Consider the following 20,858-nt stretch of genomic DNA (forward strand, 5'->3'; position numbering starts at 1 on the left):
TGCTGGAATCAAAACCCCATACAAGTCACATCACAGACATTGATTGCCACCAGCTCTTTTGTATTTTCACTATGGTTAAAATATAAATAAAATAAAGCCGAGCGCTTTTTATTATGTTGCAAACTGATAAATTTTTAAATTTTTTTTCATTCCCCTTTGAAGTGACAAATACACAGATTTGGATTTTTTTAATGTGGGTTTTTGGATGCAGTGATACAATAGAAGGGAATAGTGTTTAAACATAATGTAGTTGGTTAATGTATTTTTTTTAAATCTTAGATTCATTTAAAAAAAACCAGTATGAACACAGTCTTGTCTACAGAGTGTGTACATGGACGTACCATAGAGCAAACACATTTCTAGTGCCAATAAAACACAAAACTTCAACAATAAGCCATGCTTTTTATATTTATATATAAACCCCGGGTTGTTAACAGCAGGTCATGGAGGTAAAGTGGCTTTTCAGGGCTCAGAGTCCTGATGCCCTTTGCCTGGAGGGTCTTGGAAAAGTGGCAGTTCTGGGCAGGATAAGTGTTGGGGGACAGGGCACATCCCATATGACACTGCCCAGCAGCGAGCAGCGCCTGATGGTGGACCACCTGAAAACTTCTGCTCTTCTACAAAATCAACCCATGATTATTATGAAGACATGCTTTCCCCTCCAAATATTTCTAGCTTTGTTTTGCATGTCTTTTGTTGTAAGTAAAATACACTTGCAGCTTATCAACGCTATCAGAAACTACTTAATTTTCATGTTTAAAGAAAGAAAACCTGGGAGATCTTTTAAAACACTGTTTCTGGGAGTTTTTACCTGGGAAAGGAAACTTAATTGTTCAGCTGAGCAGTGTTGCAGGAGGAAAAAGAGAACTAATGGCTGTGAATACAGGAGTCACTTGAGCCCACTGCAGATTCAATGATTTACAGAGTTGTGAAATATTGGATGAACTTCAGGGAAGAGCATTCCCTCTGTGGTAAATGAAAGAAAAGCTCCAGAGCTGGTGCGAGGCTGAGGGGTCACCCCCAGCACACTGTGGACACCGGGGAGGTGCTGGGTACTGGTCCCGTTGCAAAGGATGCTCCGAGGTAAGGCTGTAGCAGCTACTCGTGGGAACTGAATGTTTTCAAACCTGTTTCAGAATGATTATCAAACAGCATTTTTCTCTATTTCACAATTGTGAGATGGTTTGGGAGTGGATCATATTGGGTATTTTGGAACAGAAAGGTGATGCTCGAGGTGACTGTGGTGCCAGCCCTCGGGCTGGGCTGGTTGCTGGAAATGGTTGAAGTTGTCAAGCTGCAGTTCCTTGTCACAAGCTGAGTCCATGCAGGTTCATTGCTGCTCATGCAACAATTTGTGCAACGGTTAAACTGGGGCCAACGAGAGCATCACGTAGGTCAGCAGTGATTAAACTCCCCTGGTTTGATGCCACTAGGTTTTGCTGGAAGGGTACAAGGCCAACACAACGATATCTTTACAATCATGCTGTAAATGCACCAAATTCTCTCTTGCAAATGTGTTTTGTCAGACTGAAGCCCTTCCCATGAGTGTCCCCAGCCGTGCTGCCTGCTGCGACTGCTGTGTAAGTATAGAGACAGAATGAACACATACTGTTCTTTTTGTGGCAGCCTCTGATGAGCCTCATCAGCCTGCTCTTACCTGGACAGCCACAGCCTTATGGTCTGGATCTTCATTTTCTTTTTTCCTTTTTCTTTCGGTTTATGTTTTCCTCTTTTTTTTTTTTTTTTTTTTTATTTAACATCAAAGCTGCCTCTGAATGACCCAAAGGCAGTAAAATAGGTGTGCAAATTACCCTGATGGCAAATTACCCTCAATGTCCTGACGGAGTCTTTAAATTACTTCCACTAATGTGACAGCATGTTCAGTTGTTCAAAAGCAAAGCCTGACCATTAACTTTAACCCGTTGCTTTTATCACATAGCATTACATTTAGCAACACCACCAATTATAATAGACACAACATATAGTAGGCAATAAGCACAGCAATTCCATGGCAGTAGCATTCTACATAGTTCCTACACTTCATTAATAATTAACATACTTGGCAATAATGCAAGCACTGTTGTTTGTAAATAATGTAAATGATGCCCATCATGAAACATTAAGATTCATGCTACCAGGTGCAGTCACCCAGGGTCAGGGGCTGGATGCTGCTTGGTATTCCTGGCATTTACCTGTTTTGCACATTCAAGCTACAGGAGCAGTTTGGAGCTGCTGCTTGTCGGGAGCCCTGGAGAAAAGCCACACAATCCTGCGGCACTGGCCAAAGCACTACCCAGGGGTGCAGGGTGTGCTGCTGTCCTCAAAAGAGTGAAACTGCTATTTCTGCAGTGCTTTATCAGGGAATGGCAGTGATACCCTCAGGCAGGGGTCACCTGGACCCATAGCAGTGCTCAGTCATGCACACAGAGACCCATGTTTGTCATCTGCATGTTTCATCTCTGCATCATGCCATGTTCCCTGGATAACTGTGAGATGAATCTAATGGCTGAGCTGCTCTGTCTGCCCTGGCAAGGAAAGTCCTGCGTGTATAAGAGGACAGTCTCTGTGCAGGGCAGCATCCGAGCTGACCAAATGCTGTCATCACCTTCAAACATCCTTTTTAAAATTATTATTATTAATTATTGTTCTGAGGTCACCTGCAGTTTTGCGTGTCACTTTTTTCCCAGCATTGGTAGGAACCAGTGCAGCTGGGCTACTGTAAATGGGATGCCAAGTCCCATGCAGCTGCATGAAGCACACATGCTCTTGTCACTCTCTGACATATTCAGAGATCATCTGAACACAGACAAAAGAAAGTACAAACAGGCTCCAGGCCGGTGAAGCTGGGGTCCCACCAGCGAGGATGAGGATGGCAGGGAAGGTGCCCACAGGCCAGCTGCCATCTCCCCTTGGCCCTTTTGATCTCTCTGTCCTTGGCCAAATAATTTGACTGCTGCCTGGTGAGGCTCATCAGCCATGGGAAGGGTTGGTATCACTCCTGAGCTGTGCTGGTATCGGTGGTCCTACAACCTGCTATCAAACATGAGAGAGATAGATGGGCTGATCATTCATCCTGGTGGAGTTGGGGCCAGTGCAGGATGCAGGAACATCGTGCTCCAGTTTTCAAAGCTAACAGTCAAAGTATGATGCTCTGACAGCCCCTTTGGGAAGTGACAGCATCAGGACACAGATTTACATCAACCTTTCCCATCTATGAGCCTCAGGACCAGGCTCGAGCTGGCCTCTGCTACCCAGTACATCCAGACTCCGTTCAGAAAAACCCAGGGGCTTGAACCTGTTCGTGTCACTGAGAGATAAATATGTGCTTAAACTGCCTGGGAACAAAGACCTGGAGATTATCACAGCCTGGCTGGCAACATCCAGCCAGGCAAGGAGGATCAGAGGGGCTGGGAAGGGACGGGAGAGCCCCGGGATCAGTTCATGCCTTTTGCCACCAGCCCTGGCCAAGGGAGGATGGTAGCCATGGGGTTTCCAGCCTTTGGCATCCAAAGTTTCCATGGAGGTCGCTGGGCCGCTCCTCAGGAAGCAAGCAATGCTCACCCACACCTCCCCACTGCTGCCCCGGAATCTGGCACGAAAGGAGGGATCTGCTCTGCGAGCAGCAGTCAGGAGGACACGACGGGTTACAAGTCATGGGAAGGACACCTTGCTCACTCCTTTGGGTATGCATCTGTCCCTTGTCCCCTCAAACTGCCTCTGGGTGGGCTGGGAAGAGCTGGGGAGCAGTGTGGGGAAGCATCATCCTCCCTCAGCCAGGCACCTGCAATGGGATGGGGATCCTGAAGGGCGATGTCAGTCCTGGCCAGGAGCTTCACAGTGCCTGAGGGTTTCAGTTTGGGATGTTGGGTCAGGGCTCTCATTTGTTTCCTGATTCAAATTGTTAATTGCCTAATCCTGTCAGCCCCTGGAGTGGAGGCATTTAACTGCAATGCAAAGAAACTGTGCTTGTAAATGCCTGGGTATCCGCATACACAGCAAGCAAACAAATGCAATGAGTAAAGATTTCAGCTGACAGGACAAATACTGGGGGAAGACTTCAAAAAGCTCTGTCTTGTGCTCCTCCCCCTGCAGCTACACCAGCCAGAGAGGGGAATGTGGGTGCTGCGGCTGGAACCAAGGCCTGCATTAATGCAACGAACTTTTCTCCTCCAGTTAAAGTTTTACTTTACTGGAATAGACCAGTGCAAAGATTAGTGGTCTTACGCTCATCTGTTTTTTTTTCTTTTCCTCTTCCTCTGTAGAAAGTACATTTTGTGCCCATGTGAAGCCTGGCTGACTGAGAGCATCATCCAATGAGTCGCTGTGACTTGGCTGCCTGGACCCATCAGAGACTTATCTGGAAGGCAATGGCATTAATCAGCATTAATCATCTTCTGGGCTGATTCAGACTTTGGCATGTCAGCTACAGATGCCACCAGCCACCCTGGGCCTGCAGCTGCTCTCGTGGATGATGTCAAGGACAGCAAAGCCCAAGCGAGACCAGCGCAGACCAGATTTTGCCGATGTGCAAAGTTCACAACTACCGAGTGAGTCAGGCTGTATTTGGCGGCATCGGCGGTATTTGCTAACGTCAGCAGTATTTGACAGTGCTGTGATCAGCTGGTGGTGCTGAAAGGCTCAGCATTTGCGCTGTTGTGGGCTTTTTAACAAAAATGTATGTTACTGTAACATTCTGGGTAGTTTTGCTGTTATATTTCCATATACACATACAGCTGTTTCTTCTGAATGCCCAGGATGCATACGTACAGGTGTGTACCAGCATTACAGCTACAAGTTTATTACCGTTACAGCTACGTGTTGAAGGGGCTGTGTGTATGCAGGTATGTAGATATGTACGTATGTAGAGACTTGTATACAACTCTCTCTTTATATATATATATATATATTTAGCTGTGTATGCTATATACACACATAAATATGTTTTAAAGCAGGTGCCAAGTGCTATCTAAATGAAACACTGTTTTTCATTTTCTAGTTTCCTTGCTACATATGCTAGAAAGGTTTCTTTTTGCTAAATCAGCAAGAGTTTTGTGATGTAGCACATAAACCCAGCACAGAAACCAAGAAAGGTGTTGAACATCTCAAAATAAGCTGTAGTATGTTCCCAAGTCCCTGGCCATGTCACACCACGGACTGCTCAACAGCCCCCAAATCAGCCTTTCAGCTTGAATTTCCCAGGTCCACTCTACGTCTCTGCAGGTCTCCCATCGTTTCATTTATCCCCCCAAATACGGGGATTGGTAGCGGCTGCTCTGAGCTGAGCGGTGGCCAAATAACGCACGGAAAGCTTGGGTTTCTCATTAACTCCAGAGTTGATATAGTCCCATCTCTCGGAGCACCAGCCAGTTTCACTGCCTCCATCCCGCCCTGGTGTCTCCCCTTCCCTACCCAACTCCCTCCTCACTCCACAGCCCAGGACAGTGACTGCTCTGGGGAGGACAGCAGAGGAGCTGCAGGATGGACAAGAAAAGCAAAATGCAGGCAGAGAAGGTAACCATAGCTCAGTGGCATTTTTGCACTAGAATTTCTGTGGGAGCGCAGCACTGAGCTATGGCATTTATTGCTTGCCAAGACCAAAATCAACAACAAAAAAATCCCCTTCCTTAATTAATCGCTCTTTGATGTCTGCGTACTGAGCGCAGGGGCAAAGGGGTCGAGGGATTGTTTTCTGTTTTCAAGATTTCTATTTTTTAAGAGTTCCATCAACTCACCGGATAATTTTAACTGTGATGGAAGGAAATAATACTTGAAACTGCACTGCCTAAAACTGCATTTTTTCATAGCTGTTGTGCTTCAGCAGTGGTGCCGCCCGTGCGCGGGGACGGGGCAGGACATGATGCCGCGGCTGCCGTGTCGGGCAGAGCTCCCGCCGGGGAGCAGGGTCCCTTGGGACAGGGATGCCGTGCAGTCCCCCAGGTTTGGGCAGCGCTAGGATAGCAGGATGAAGCTGTTCTCTGCTTCTTCCCCCAGCACCTCACGGGAACACTGGTCCTTTCTGTCTTCACCGCGGTGTTGGGCTTCTTCCAGTACGGCTACAGCCTGGGTGTCATTAATGCCCCCCAGAAGGTAAGCTGAGCCGCCCCAGCCATGCACAGCCAAGGGATGAGGGTTTCAGGGCAGCCAGGGCTAGTTTGTCCCTGCAGAAGCTCTTAGGAGAGTTCTGTCGGTTCCCTGAGCACTGTTTCCCACAGGACAAAGCCCCTGTGATAAGGCAGCAGGGTGAGAAAATGGCCAGGACGCCCCTGCTGCCACCTCTGCAGTGAAAGGAGCGGGGTTCTGCATGATCCCCCCTGTAATGTGGTCCCTGTGCCCAGACCAAGGGCTGGCACCTCTCCATGGGTCCTAAATCTGGACACTGTGCTCACCCCCGAACCAGGAGGCGGCATCAGATCGGGGCGGGGGGGGGGTTGCTCTGTGCCCTCGTGGTCCCTCCCTCCTGGGGTTCCAGGAGCTGTGGGGGACCCCAAGGTTTCACCCCTGTGATGAAAAGCTTTTCTTGGGAGAGAAAACAAACAAAAAAAAGCAGGGGTTGGGAGTGGTTATAGATTTTTTTCCTCTTTGCCCATCATAGGTGATAGAAGCCCACTATGGGCGCGTGCTGGGCATCGCTCCCCCGAACAGACATGCCACCAACGGCTCCGGGGAGGATGGCACTGTCCCTGTCCCTGTCCCTGTCACGGAGCCCTGGGGCAGCACTGAGGGCACGTCTGTGCCCCTGGCTGACACCAGCGAGGACCCTGCCAGCTCCCCGCACATCCTCACCATGTACTGGTCCCTCTCGGTCTCTGTGTTCGCCGTCGGTGGTATGATCTCCTCCTTCACCGTGGGGTGGATCGGCGACCGGCTGGGGAGGTGAGAGGACCTTGTGTGCTGTGACTCGTGTGCCACAGCCCAAGTCTTTTTGTTTGATTTGTTTTCTTTCCCCAGAACTGTTTCCTCCCGATAGAAATACAGTTCATGCTATTTTCCCCCAATGTAATTTTTAAAAAAGCCCAAACTAAAACAACTCCAAAATACTGTTCCAACCATCACAGAGGTCTGGCTTATTAAAATCCTCAATTATAAATCAGATATTTTATTGCGACTTCTAGCACTTCAGACAAGCAGCTGATGAGCAGCCTTGAGTAACTTCTGAATTCTCCCCTTTCTTCCCGTGGCAAAAGGGAGAGGAGGGCAGCTGAATGGCACTGACACAGCATGTATAATATACTTTTAGCTACTCTGCACTGTGTCCGATATATTTCGGTGCCTACAATCATTATTTTTTTTCCCCTGTAATGTTGATTAAGACACTTAATTGCTGTAATTCGATGTCGCAACGGCTGCTCTGGCTGAGAGAGGTGCCAGAGCGAGCTGTGCTGCTGCTGCCTTGCAGGGTGAAAGCCATGCTGGTGGTGAACGTCCTCTCCATCGCCGGGAACCTCCTCATGGGACTGGCGAAATTCGGACCATCTCACATGCTCATCATCGCCGGGAGAGCTGTCACAGGGCTGTACTGCGGTAAGTTCGGGCAGGTCACCTGTCCCTTAGTGGGGTGCTGGCTGCTGCATTGTTCCAGGGCTGCAATTAAGAGGTTTTTCTATTTTAAAATATTTTTTTTTTTTAGTTCAGAAGGGGTTTCACAGGTGGGAGTTTCCCTCTTCCCCCGTGCCTGTCCTTCTCAATCCAGGATCTGTCCCAGGAGTATTTGGGTTGGTTCTATCACAAAATCAGTTTATTTTATGTATCCTAGAAAGGCGCAAGTCGCCGCTCTGTATCTCAAGGCTCGATCTTGGCGGTGGCTGCTACAACAGCACATTATTAGCCATGCTGTTTAACAGGTTCCCTAGACAACAGCACTATCTAGCAGATAGTACAGGAGCACTGTACATAGCAAGGATAAGATAATAGGCAAATAATAAAGAATTACATTAGAATTAGCTTACAAGTAACAGCTCATTATCATGGTTACTGGGATGTAACTACAGTACTCTGCTCTGAAGGTTCAAGGCAAGTTTTAAGAAAGCTCTCTGCTCTGTGATAACTTCTTCCATAGATTATCTCTGCTCTATGCTTACGTTCAAGTGTAAAGGCTTCCCAGTTCAGGGCTTGGAATCTGGGGATACCTGACCACCTTTGCAGGGCGCAAGTGGTTCCCAGCCAGGCATGAGGGACTGAGTGGGATCATAAAATCATAGAACAGTTTGGGTTGGAAGGGACCTTCAAAGCTCATCTAGACCAACCCCCCTGCAAAGAGCAGGGACATCTTCACCCAGATCAGTTTGCTCAGAGCCCTGTCCAGCCTGCCCTGGGATGTCGCCAGGGATGGGGCATCCACCACCCCCCTGGGCAACCTGGGCCAGTGTTTTGCTGGGATGTGGGACACAGCACACGGGCTCTATCATTATTTCCCGTTTGGGAAGTGGTTTCTGCTGGTTGCTGAGCTGTGTGTAGAAGAGGTGACGCTTGTGCTTGATGCAGGGCTCTCCTCTGGACTTGTGCCCATGTATGTCAGTGAGGTCTCTCCCACGGCCCTTCGAGGAGCGCTGGGGACGTTGCACCAGCTTGCCATTGTCACGGGTATCCTCATCAGCCAGGTAAGATGGAAAACGTACAAGTTCAGAGGGGGTACTTCAGAGATTAGGGATGATATGCTGGGGTATCATTCATCATTCAACCCCAAAACTGAAGGAGAGTAGGAAGCAATCTGCTCTAATGGGGTTAAACTCCTACCTTGAGTCAGAGGTGTCCTTAACAAAGATGACCTCTCATAAAATAATAAGTACTTCCACAAACAATTTCTCCCCTCCACTGTGAAGTGTTTGTACACATCTCATCAGGATCAGGCTGGCTCCTGATATTCCTGATATTTGGGTTCTCAAAAATGGCTTTGTCAAGAAGCAGGGAGTCCAACATCTCCATCAGCATTTCTCACCATGGCATGAGTCCCAGCTACCTGACAGGCTGGTACATAAATGTACCGAGAGGGTGCAAAATAAGCCATTCAAACATGCCTCAATTATTCCAGGTCCTCGGATTGGACTTTCTCCTGGGTAATGACGAGATGTGGCCCTTGCTCCTGGGTCTGTCTGGTGTGGCTGCACTCCTGCAGTTCTTCCTGCTCTTACTGTGTCCCGAGAGCCCTCGATACCTTTACATCAAACTGGGGAAGGTGGAGGAAGCTAAAAAAAGTAAGACACACCTTGTGCGTTTGTTTGGAGTTGTTCTTACACTATTCATAGTATCAAACACAGAAGGAACAGCCTGGCTGAGGGCTCATATGTGTAACTGGATATAGTTGCTCCATCCCACGCAGCACATTGGCAGGTGGGATGTTGGACACTTGCATACAGTCACTGATTAAGGCACACTTGCTGATGTATCACTGCGGGTGGTGTGAGCCTTAGTGTGTTACTCCTTTCCATCAGTGAGATCGCAGCTAGCAGATGCCACCTGCAAAAAAACCCATTTACTTGAAAGGGGTTTCAGCTAAGTGTAAAAATGACATCTCTGGGGGACAGCTGAAGTCTTGGTCCTTGCTGCTATTTGCAACTATACAGCAAAACCACAGCAGTTATTGCAACCACTTATGCATCTTCCAGCTGGTTCCATTCCAGCCATCTCTGCAAGGAGTAAGAGCAGTTGTTGGTAGGACACAGCTGAAACAGAGATAATCTCTGAGCTGCTCAATTATAAATTAGCTCTTCATCAGAAACGATTTAGACATGTTTGCATGGGACTAATAAGCATTGCTGAGGGATGGGGCTTGAGTGTGGTGCCTCAGAGCTTTCGCAGAACTAATGTGCTGCTGCCCCTTGCCAAACAGACACACTTCTGGGGCTTGATGTGCCATACAAGTCCTCAGAGCAAGAGGACAGCACTGCCCATGTGGTTGGCCTACTCTGAGTTTTGGCTAGAGAGATTCTTGTCCTTACTCTACTCCTTATCTACCATTGAAATTAAAATGTCCATCTTTCTTCTTAAGGTTTGAAAAGGCTCAGAGGAAACTGTGACCCGATGAAAGAGATTGCTGAGATGGAAAAGGAAAAACAAGAAGCCGCTAGTGAAAAGAAAGTCTCCATAAGGCAGCTCTTCACCTCTTCCAAGTACAAGCAGGCTGTCATTGTGGCACTGATGGTGCAGATATCTCAGCAGTTCTCAGGAATCAACGCAGTGAGTCTCCCAAAAACATTTACCTTTAAAGAAATCCATGCTGAGCATGAAAAGTCAGTGCTGGCTCTGTCCAAGCCATGCAGGGGTGAGAAGAAGGCCCTCCCAGGACTGCAGCAGCCTCCTTGGCCACCACCATCAGTGCTGAAGGTGGACCCCACCGCTGAGCTGGGCTGTGGGAGGGCGGAACGGGAGAAGCGAGAAGCGTGTGAGGGGGTTCAGCATGGAAACAGCTGGCACAGCAAATCCACACTCCTCACACCTGAGTTGATCAGCAATTTTCTCTCTTTAATGATTATGTGGTCACTCCAGAAACTGTAGAATCACTGTCTTCTAGCTATTTGTAGCTAAACAGGTTTTGCAGCACCTCTTGGGATACCAGAAATCACCATTTTGCGTCTAGAAGAATGGAGCCTCCTTTTCAAAATTGGCTAAGACTTAAATTTTTGAAAGCCTGGTGGCAACTTTACAAAGGTTGAGTCCTCTGTCCCACCAGCTTTCAAATGTATAAGAGCATTTCCACATGGCAAGTGAACCCTGCTGCCCCATCCACTAGCCATGGGGCCAGCCACCCACTTACCTCCTGCCTATAACTTCCACCTGATAGGAACTGCCTTTTTCTTTGAGAGAAGGGAGAAATTTGATTCATTCCAATGTAGTGAGAATATTTTAAAATTCATGTAAAACTCGGTCATATTAAGGTATTTGTCTGCCACACTCAGTCCTGGTGATCTGGCTTTTGAGATGAAACATGGGACTACATGGAAGAAAATAGTTTTAAATGTGCAAATGCAGTAGCTCAGAACGGGAATTTCAATGGGATTTTTAACTCCCTCAGGCTCCTTTGAAAGTTTTGGCTTTGATTATTACAACAAGCCATTAAAAGTTGAAAAACTAATAATAATTAAATTACTTTACATCACAGCCAAGCAAGTGCAACTCTCCCCTCCAGAGAACAAAAAGTTCCACCAGCCCTTTTGCCTAATTCTTCATCCTAATGTATTTTGATAGATCTTTTACTACTCTACAAACATTTTTGAGAGAGCTGGAGTTGACCAACCAGTTTACGCAACCATTGGCGTTGGAGTGGTGAACACAGTCTTCACTGTTATCTCTGTAAGTAAATATTTCTGCCCCCCAGACTTCAAAAACACATAAGCGCCAATGTGGTTTTGAAACATGATTTTCTCCTGGAGCTGGGGCTGGGATTTGCAGTTTTGCAGGGCTGACCCTGCACACCTCGCAGGAAAAATAATTCCCAGGGCAAGTCTTGTTTGACGAATCAAGCCTTGGAATGCAGCCTGTTGCTATCGAACAGCACTGCTAAGTGCCTCATCAGTGAAAACTGCATCACCATGTTCAGGGAAGCTCTGGTAGCTCAGCATTTCCCCCCAAAATCAAATTTGCCTTTGACACTGGATTTCTGGGGGTCCTGTTGCCCTGGGGGAGCAGGCAGGGATTGGGGTTGCGAAGGGGCAGCCAGCAGCTCACAATCTCCCTCTTACCTGTTATCTTCTAAGTTTTTTTCTGTGTGTACAGAGCACCTGGACGAGCGATACCCAAAGGCTATTCCACACTCATAAATTAATCTAACACCTATCCTCATCGCGCCTATGCAGTGTAATCACACGGCTCTACAGCAGAAAAAGGATGGTTCCTTTTTCACAGACTTTCCCTCTGTTTGTCTCTCTCCTGAGAGTATGAACACAATTCTTATCAGCAGGCAATTATTTTTTTAAAATATGGCCATTAATAGAAGAAGATCAGGAAATGCCAAGCCCATTTCCCTCACGTCTCTAGAGAGATTTAGGGAGCAAAGGACTTCTACCCACCATGAAGCAGGACTAGCTGCAAGGTACAAATACCCAGCTCTACAACATCTTAGTCCAGCTTGAGATAGGGAGTCTTGGGGTGAACCCGGTTAAGATGAAATCCATCACAGAACCCATACAGAGGAGAAAACATGATGTTTATCGTGAAATGAGGCACTGAGGCATGCAGGTGGAAGAACTCCTTCTCCAGCTTGGAGGGTCTCCTGCAATTCAATCTCCACTCCAAAGGCTGTGGTACTTGAAGCCTGGGGTGTTTGCTCTTTGTTTCTTTTGGCCATGAGTACTTAAAAATTACCTGCATTTGTCAATAAATGACAGACCCTGATCAAAAGGCAGAAGCACTGACAGCAGGGTGGACCTTGGCAAGGGGAGAAGGGAGCACAGAGGCTTCACGAGTTAGGAAGGTGAGCTGCCTCCAGCAAAAAAGATGGTCTCCTGGAAGCATAAGTCATTTGCTGTAATGGCAGGAAAGGCTGAGCTGATGGCCAAAGGTATTCTCTTGAGTAGAAGAGAAGGAGCAGGCATCCTCAGGGGGCAGCGCAGGTATCTTAGGGCAGGCCAACTCCTTCCCCATTGGGTGAAGGGATTGGTACAGACTTAGATGTCAAATGTTGGACGAGATGACTAGAGTCCACCAAGAGGAGTTGAGAAGGAACAATCTAAGTCTTGGGGCTACCAGGGAAGAGAAATGAATCTGGGAGCCATTGAAGGAAAAATCCTGATTCCAGCTGCAATACAAGTACACCTGCCCTAGGACAGGCAAGGTCCAATGGCCCATGATGTGACTTGAATCACGCTACATTTTGAAGTCTACTTCCAAATTAATGCAGACCTAGTAAATTTATTCTTCCTGAAAAAAAAAAAAAAAAAAAGAGAGAAAGAAAGAGAAAGTCCATAGTCAGCAATACACGTGTAGGAACAGTGGGAAATTCCGAGAGCTTGGAAATACATGAGCTCTGAGTGTCTGTGGTATTGCCTTGCCCTTGGCAAGGTGACTGCTCAGTCTGGCTCCCTAAAAGCCACCAGAAGAGCTTCTGATACTTGGAAGCCAGCACATAAATCTCTGCCATGAGAGCTAGAAGAGCAGGAATGTAGTGCGGTGGTGGTAACAGGCTGCTCATTGCTAACAGACCTGATCAAACCTCAGAGCGGTGGTGCTGGAGACTGAGGTGCTGCACATGTTTCTACAGGTTTTCCTGGTGGAGAAGGCGGGCAGGAGGTCCCTGTTCCTGGCTGGTTTGATGGGCATGTTAATAAGTGCCGTGGCCATGACAGTTGGACTTGTGCTCCTGGTAAGGATTTCTCTCGTTATTTTTAGCTCCATGGTTTGTAAACAAGAGAAGACAAACCACCCTTTAAAGTGAATGCTTTGCATTTTCATCTCAAAGAAGTTCAGAAAATATTTGCCTATAGAAGGGACAGGTCAAAGTGGCCATAGCTGGAGCCATCTCTGGCTCACTCTTTGGCCCCTGAGACACCCCAATGCTGCTAAAAAGGACTAGTGTCCCCTGCCCCCTCCCTGAGCCTGCTGACAACCTCAGCTCCTTACACAGCAACTGTGCTATTCCCATAATCCCAGGCCCACTAAGAAAACTCAGGGCATAACTCCATGTGAAACAGTGTGTGCCCTAAACCCTCAACTTGCATCTCTCTGGCTTCATGCAGGGTACTAGACTAGCATCTTGTCATAAAAAAGGGACAAATTATTCCTTCTGACACCCAGAGAGGGGTCAGGCTGTGAAACATGAGGCAAAACAGGCAGAGGATGGAGCCAGCCCCCATCAAAGTCAGTCCAAACCACCGGTGCAAGCCCCTCCCAAGATGTAAAACCTGACAATGGGTGGCCTCCTTTGCTTAATACGCTGGTTATTAAAGACAAAAACTATTTTGCCTCTTCCTGGCCATGCTGCAGGCAAGGAGAGGGCTCGAACATGCAGCTGAGCTGATAACTGTGAGCTCCAGCATACCTCTGCAAGTGGCAACACTGGCACCGCACACCAAGCCATGAGAGTAGAGAGCTTTAAATATTCATGTCCAGTCCCCACTTGTCTGAATAGAAAGAAATTTCTGAAAAAGAAGCCTAATTAAAGTAATTAGTGATAATTAATGAGAGCTGTGTTGGGACTGTAACACCAAGCACACCCTCTTGCAGAGCCAGTTTGCCTGGATGAGCTACGTCAGCATGGTCGCCATCTTCCTCTTCGTCATCTTCTTCGAAGTTGGGCCCGGGCCCATCCCCTGGTTTATCGTGGCCGAACTGTTCAGCCAAGGCCCGCGCCCTGCCGCCATCGCCGTTGCTGGCTTCTGCAACTGGGCCTGCAATTTCATCGTGGGAATGTGTTTCCAGTACATAGCGGTAAGAAATCCCTCTAAAATCCTACAAATAAATGGCTGGCACAACCCTACTGCTGGGCTCCCGAAGCAGCTCAGTGGGACATGGATGTGCCTCCCAGATCTCCATCCCCAAACCCACTGGGCACCTCAGCCACCCAGGGGAGGCAGGAGAAGCCATCCCTGCGGTGCTGATGGTGCTGTCCCCGCTTTTCACCGCCCCCACTGCAGGATCTGTGTGGATCGTACGTGTTTGTGATCTTCGCGGCTCTGCTTCTAGCCTTCTTTCTGTTCGCCTACTTCAAAGTCCCGGAGACAAAAGGCAAGTCCTTTGAGGAGATCGCCGCTGTGTTCCGCCGCAAGAAGCTCCCAGCCAAAGCCATGACTGAGCTGGAAGACCTGCGAGGAAGCACGGAGGCATAGACATCACCACGCAACCAGAAAGCGGGGACTGAGCATGGACCTCCTTCAGGCACTGTGGGAAGAAGAATGTTAGGCAAAAGTCTCATTTCACAAAAACCTTGCAGCTGGCAGAGCCGGAGGACCCGTCCATCGGATGCCTTCTGGCTGCTGTGGCTCACACCTCCAAGACGCAGGTGCTAACCTAGCATTTTACTCTGAAATACTCGGTACAGCTGGTCTGCAGGAAGAGCTAGGGGAAAGACAGGAGGAATATCTGACACGTCTCCATGCCCTGCTGGAAGAGCCCGGTGGGATGATGATCTTTCCAGCTGGCAGAGCAACACATTGAGCAGGGTCATCACTCGGCTGGAATGAAGGAAAGGGGGGTCAGCTGATGCTGTAGCCTCAAGTTTTCACCTTTTTATCCCATGCTCACTGCTTCCTTCTGCTGAGTGATCTGATGCCTTGAGAAACCAAGTGCTAGTGCAGTTGTGCCACCAGCACACAGGTTGTAGTGCCCAAGGTGTGAAGGAAAACAGCCTGAGCAAACTGCCTGTGCAGAGGGAGAAGGTGGATCCCACCTGAATCGGTTGTGATGCACTTCACTTCTGTGCATAATGGAAATCCTGCCCAACTCATAACGATTTCTCAAAGCACAACATTTTTTTAGGAGAAACTTAGAAACCCTGGCTGGGCTGATATACCTTTCTTTTTTATTTTGTTTCAGCCAATTTACCTCCTCTTCCCTCCTCAGAAACCTCTCCTCCCTCCCTTATCCCTGCTGCAGCACAAGACACAGCACATCATTGGCCACACAATGGGCCCAGGCACTCCTGGAGACGAGAGTTCTGCTGCCATCTCTCCCATGGTGTGACCATCGCCAGGTCACCTCCCCTCGCTGCTCCTCCTTCCCCTCCCTTTGTACCATGCTTAGACGTCCAGGTTCCAGCTTCAGCCGTGGCCTCGGGCTGCCCATACTGTAACAATTAATGACAACCCCAGGGGGAAATGGGAATTGCACTGTTAACTGGAAGGTGCCCCACTGATCTGATCCCTGCTTTGCACCACTGAGTTTTGCTGGCTTGTGCTTCAGCCAAGATAGCGTGCAAGCAGGAGGTTGTGTTGTTTCTATAGCCTTGTTTGTGCTCGGTTTTGCTTCTTTTTGAGGTAGTTTAATGTGACAAAATCAAACTGCAAGGATTTATCTTCCTTTGTTGGGGGATACATTGGAATAATTGTAAAAGCCTGCTCTCTGTTTGACTTTCAAGATTTGCATGTTCCTTTTTGTGATACCAGGTTACTTTCTAGCAACTTTCTCAGGACACAAACCCATTATTTATCTAGAGATGAAACACCAGCATTGCTCAGTCACTGCTAGGTCATCAGGACTGCCAGTACAGCAGTGACCACAACGTAACAGAGGATCAAGGATAATGAAAAGCATGACAATAGATGGGCCAAGGAGGATCACAGGCTGCTGCTGTGGGTTTGGTTTTAGGGAAGGTTCATGCTACTTTCCATGTACCTGAACTTCTTTCCTTTGCGGACTTTACTCTCTTGATATTAAGACCCTAAAGCAAATTCTGGTCCCTTCCAAGTGCCTGGAAGTGTCGCTATGAGGTCCACTGTAACAAGCATCTGGCCCCAGCATGTGCACTGAGGCAATAAGATTGTGCCAAAGGCTTTCCTGGAGTGACTGCTGGGATTTAACCCAAGAACAACTGGGTCTATGCTGTCATGTGCTACAGCAGTGGGGGACCTTGGACTGTCATGAGGCATGCAGGGTGTGTGAGAACCAGGACCAAGAAGAGTGCAGCAGAGCTGGGATGCTGCAAATGGGTCTCCCCAGGTGAGGCTGGCTGAGACAGCAGGCTCTGAGGCTCTCTATGGTGTCTAATGTAGGCAGTTAAATATTAAAATGGATTCTCTGAATGTTAAAAAAAAAAAAGGAAAAAAAAAGACAGATGGGTTCTTGCTTTCAGCAATGTTATCTATGTGTGTTACATAAAAGTGACAATGAACAACACCTATGGCATGTGTTGGCTTGCACTGTTGTCTTTTTTCCCTCTGTACGTCTCAGACATAAGTCCAGCTCCAGATGGGAGGTATTTTCCTAGCAGGGCCCATTTGCTCCGTAGGTGGTAGATCCCCACGGTCAGGAGGGCTGGACAGCCTCAGAGTCACTGGGGGATGAACCCCAGTGGGGGGTGCCTGTACCTCTCCCCAGCCATCCCCACCACCCACCTGTGAAACCCCACTGTAAAGCACACACCTCTGCTCACATGGATGCTCATGCAGCTTAAAATTTATTGTGCTCTCTCGGCACAATAGACAGGAGAAGCATTTGAGAAGAGATGGGGCTCGAAGCAGATTTTCCTCCAGGAACAGCATGGGACAGCAGTCGCAGGGTGGCAGGGAGGGTGCTGGCACTGGGGTCCTGGGTGTCCCAGCTCCATCCTCATGAGCTGGCCAGTCCATACAAACAGAACGGCTCAAGCTGTAGCCACATGATGGTCATACAGGTGGTTTAACACGAGAAAGACTGTTTAAAACCACTTCAATAAACTTCTGCTGAGTTTTGTGCTAATGCCTGAGGGGCATCAGTCAGACACTGTCAGTAACTCAGCAGTGAGGGGTCATTTATTTAGCAACACTCTGAGCAGCCAGGCTTTGTTTTCCTCCATGTTTTGAAATGAACAATAACAGAAAGCCCCACCCAATTGCTGTAATGTAGCACATACATTAGTTTAACAAAGACCACAACTCTAACATTACCCATAACTATATCCATAAACTTCCCAGAAAATCTATCTGGGGGTTCAGAGGCACTTAAGTAAAATGACTGTGTAAAAACAGTTGTCAGCTGAAAGCCTTGGGTATACTTCATCAGGCTTTCCCTCCTTGTTTTATCCCACACCTCTGTGAAGCTTTTGGCTAAGCTACAGTAAAGACCACGTAGCTTGAAGCAGGAGTCACAGAGCTCGCAGTCTTCACGCGCTAATTACTTTTTCCTGGTCTGCTGCCAGCACACTGTGAATTCTGTGGACTAACAAGACGCACCCCAAGTTTCAGGTTGTGCTTCCTTGAAGCAGCTGCTGCATGTAAGGGAGTAAATCTTCTCCTCCCAGCCTGGGACCTCCTGCCGCGGACTCTCTCCAACCTTCCTGGACCACATCTGGACAAGGTACCTTCATGCATTTTACTGGTATCATTTCATTTATTTGTATATTCCCCTAGAGGTGATGTTTTGCTGCTCCCGGGATGTTTCAAATCAATTCTGCTGATGGTTGTGGTGGGACAGGATGTACAGAGCTCGGCGCTGCCAAAAGCGGCAGCAACCTCATCCTGACCAGGGCTGCGGTGGCAGGATGAAGCTGATATGCAAGGCGGAACTATCACAAGTGCACTTTCACCATGAATGATGATGCAGGAAGGGGTCACACGAGTTGGTTAAATCTGCAAATATGTTTACTTTTGTCTTGTCACATCAGGCTGGTAATTAGGACCATACACTTTATCTATCCTTGCTACATACGAGTTCCAGTTAAAACTTGTTCTTGAGACACAGCTTGTTGATTCACTATTTTTATCTCTCAGCGTTACAGTTTTACTAAGTTGCTAATCATTAAGAAAATTTAAAAGATCGAGTCATACTTATTAGCTAAATGGTCGTTGCACTTCAGTTAACATGTGAAATATGTTCCCATACTGCAGTTGGCTAATAACGCAATATAATTAATAGTCCCTGAGAAAGCATCTCATCAGCAAGAGCTTTGACAGTGTTTTCCTAATGTGCTGAGATGACAGCCATTAAGACTTTTTTGTTGTGTCAGTAAATGGCTAACGATATCTAGTTTCCCGCTCCCTAGGCATAATTTTAAAATTAGTTTGACTTCCCTAATCCAATAAACTCAGGACATTGGCCCCATTAACACTTTCCACGCTAATTTATCACAGATTTTTCTGCCTCACTTCCACTTGTTTTTCATCACTGAGAAGTGCTCCCTTCCATCTCGCAAGTCAAACAGCTGAGGAGGATGATGCTAACCCAAGTACTCTTTGAGGTACAACACATTTTCTGAGCTGTTCGATGTCCTCATCTTTCACTGAAATCTATGGAGGCTGAGGAATTACAAGGCAGGACATCAGGATTGGATCCAGCAGCACATGTAAGCGTGAGATTTAATTTAAGGTAACTGAGCCTGTTCTCAAGTGTTTCACTAAATCCTGGCAAATTTTACCCAGAAGCACAGCCTGAATAGCTCTTCTGAAAGGGACAGAATCTCCTCCCCAGCAGGACAGCAATATATCAGGGCTGTAGATCAGCAGTCCTTAAATTTTACAGGCTATGTGTACAACTACAGCCCCGAGGCTTGGGCAGTACCTTGCGTTTTTGTCCCGTGTCCTGCTCAGAAGAAAGTGCAGCTCTCGTGACTACGAAAAGCATCAAGGCTCCCCAGATTGAGGGTGGGATATCACTGTACCAGTACCGCTGCAGCCCCAGGAGAAGGGAACGGCCAGAGTTATGATGTGTTTTCTCTTTTCCAAGTGGGAGTTACAGGTGGTTTCTGCCAGCTTCATGTCCCTGCACTGTCACCGCTTGTCTCTGATCCCCAGCGTGTGCCCAGGGCAATTCCCTGGGTAATTCGGACAGCATGGGCTCTCTGCACACACCCCATGCCACCACGTTTGTCTGGCTGGGCTGTTGTCTGAACCACTGAAGAGAACAGGGTGACTACAGAGCAGGCAGAGGCAGCACTGTGGTATTTTTTTAAGCATCCCAGGGTGTGTAGCCCCTAATAATTGTAGGAACTATCCAGAGTCCCAGTCTCAAGGCTGATGCAATTGCAAAGTGAGTCACAGCACTGCATTTGCTCTTCCTAGGAAGCAAATGAATGGCAGGATTAAAGCAGAGCCTGGAGGAGAGTGGGGTGCCGACGGCAAGGTGACTACAGAGGTTCTTTAATCTGTTTCCTGCTACACGGATCGTATATAGGAGCTCAGAGGGTCTGCAAGGCACAGCACTGTCCTGTGGAAGTGGGGGTCATCGGTCCCCAGCCTCTCGCTTGTCCTCCTGCCCAGAAGCCAGTGTGAACCCTCACCCCCAACAGTCAGGACATGCTGGTGGGATCCCAGGTGAGACAGCTCAGCAGCTGAAACGTAGAAGCTTGCTCAAGTTGGAACAGGGCTGTTTACACCGCTTTGCTCATGACTCCTTGCTTCTAATCTTGTGACCTAAACCGAGTCTTGCTGAATAAGCCACTTTCCTGTGGTGCTCACCCGGTGTTGAGGAGAGCAGGGCTGGGTATAGATCTCTGTAGCTGGGCCTCTCTCCGCTAATCGGCAGGGCTTTCCTCCAGCATCCTCTTCTCCTGTCCTCTGGCCACCCCGGCCACCACCCCTGCATGCCCCAGGACGCTGCTGCCCTCCTTGATGTTCCACAGAGATTTCTCACAGAAGCTGGTGATGCACCAGGCCAGGAGCTGTAGCGAGGAGGCAGCACAAGCCTGGCTGCACCCAGGGCTAGTTTTGGTGTCTTCATCTCCTCCTTCTGGTGGGTTTGCTGGAAACAAGGTGTGATGTTCACTCCAGTGCTGGCTGAAATGCCTACTGTCAAGTTTAGGCTTTAACAAGGTGTTTTAGGGCATCAAACATTTCTCCAGAACATAACTGAAAACAGATACATCTCACTCACTTTAAACCTTCCAAAAGTTTTCTCACCCCTAATCTTTTCTGTGATGCAATTCATGTAAAGACATAGACAGGAGAAGTAAAGCTTGGTCACATACCAAGTCTGCTCGAAAGAAAAGATCTGTGTGTGATCCAGCTGTGCAACACTCTAAACACACAGGCACAAAAATAAATACATTTAAAAGTGAAAGGCCATGGCATTTACAAATATGCTCTGAAAATAAATTGCTAGTGTTGTATTGAAAAGTGGGATAATCACATTAGTACTATCAAGAAACACACTTTAGAAAATAAATGTTGCTCCAGACAAAAGAACAATGCCCGCAAGCAATGACTGATGGAGCTGATTTTCAATTTGTTAAATGAATCTCTAATAAAGGCTGCCTTGGAATATTTGTTTTGTGTCTCAAAAATAAGCATCATTTACATCTG

At 47.7% G+C, this 20,858-nt stretch overlaps 1 protein-coding gene across 1 annotated transcript; it reads left to right on the top strand.

The window, feature by feature from the left end:
- Window positions 1-5,478: 5,478 nt before the first annotated feature.
- Window positions 5,479-14,756, top strand: SLC2A2 (solute carrier family 2 member 2; the record flags this gene model as incomplete). The annotated part of the gene is made up of 11 exons (XM_082056143.1): window positions 5,479-5,511; window positions 5,992-6,087; window positions 6,593-6,873; window positions 7,397-7,521; window positions 8,482-8,597; window positions 9,029-9,191; window positions 9,986-10,173; window positions 11,182-11,286; window positions 13,193-13,294; window positions 14,155-14,358; window positions 14,565-14,756. The coding sequence occupies 11 exons, from the start codon at window positions 5,479-5,481 to the stop codon at window positions 14,754-14,756; spliced, it is 1,605 nt and encodes a 534-aa protein (XP_081912269.1).
- Between the last annotated feature and the right edge of the window lie 6,102 nt (window positions 14,757-20,858).

This window comes from Streptopelia decaocto, assembly GCF_964273445.1.
Source record: "Streptopelia decaocto genome assembly, chromosome: 6".
NCBI classification, from domain to species: domain Eukaryota; kingdom Metazoa; phylum Chordata; class Aves; order Columbiformes; family Columbidae; genus Streptopelia; species Streptopelia decaocto.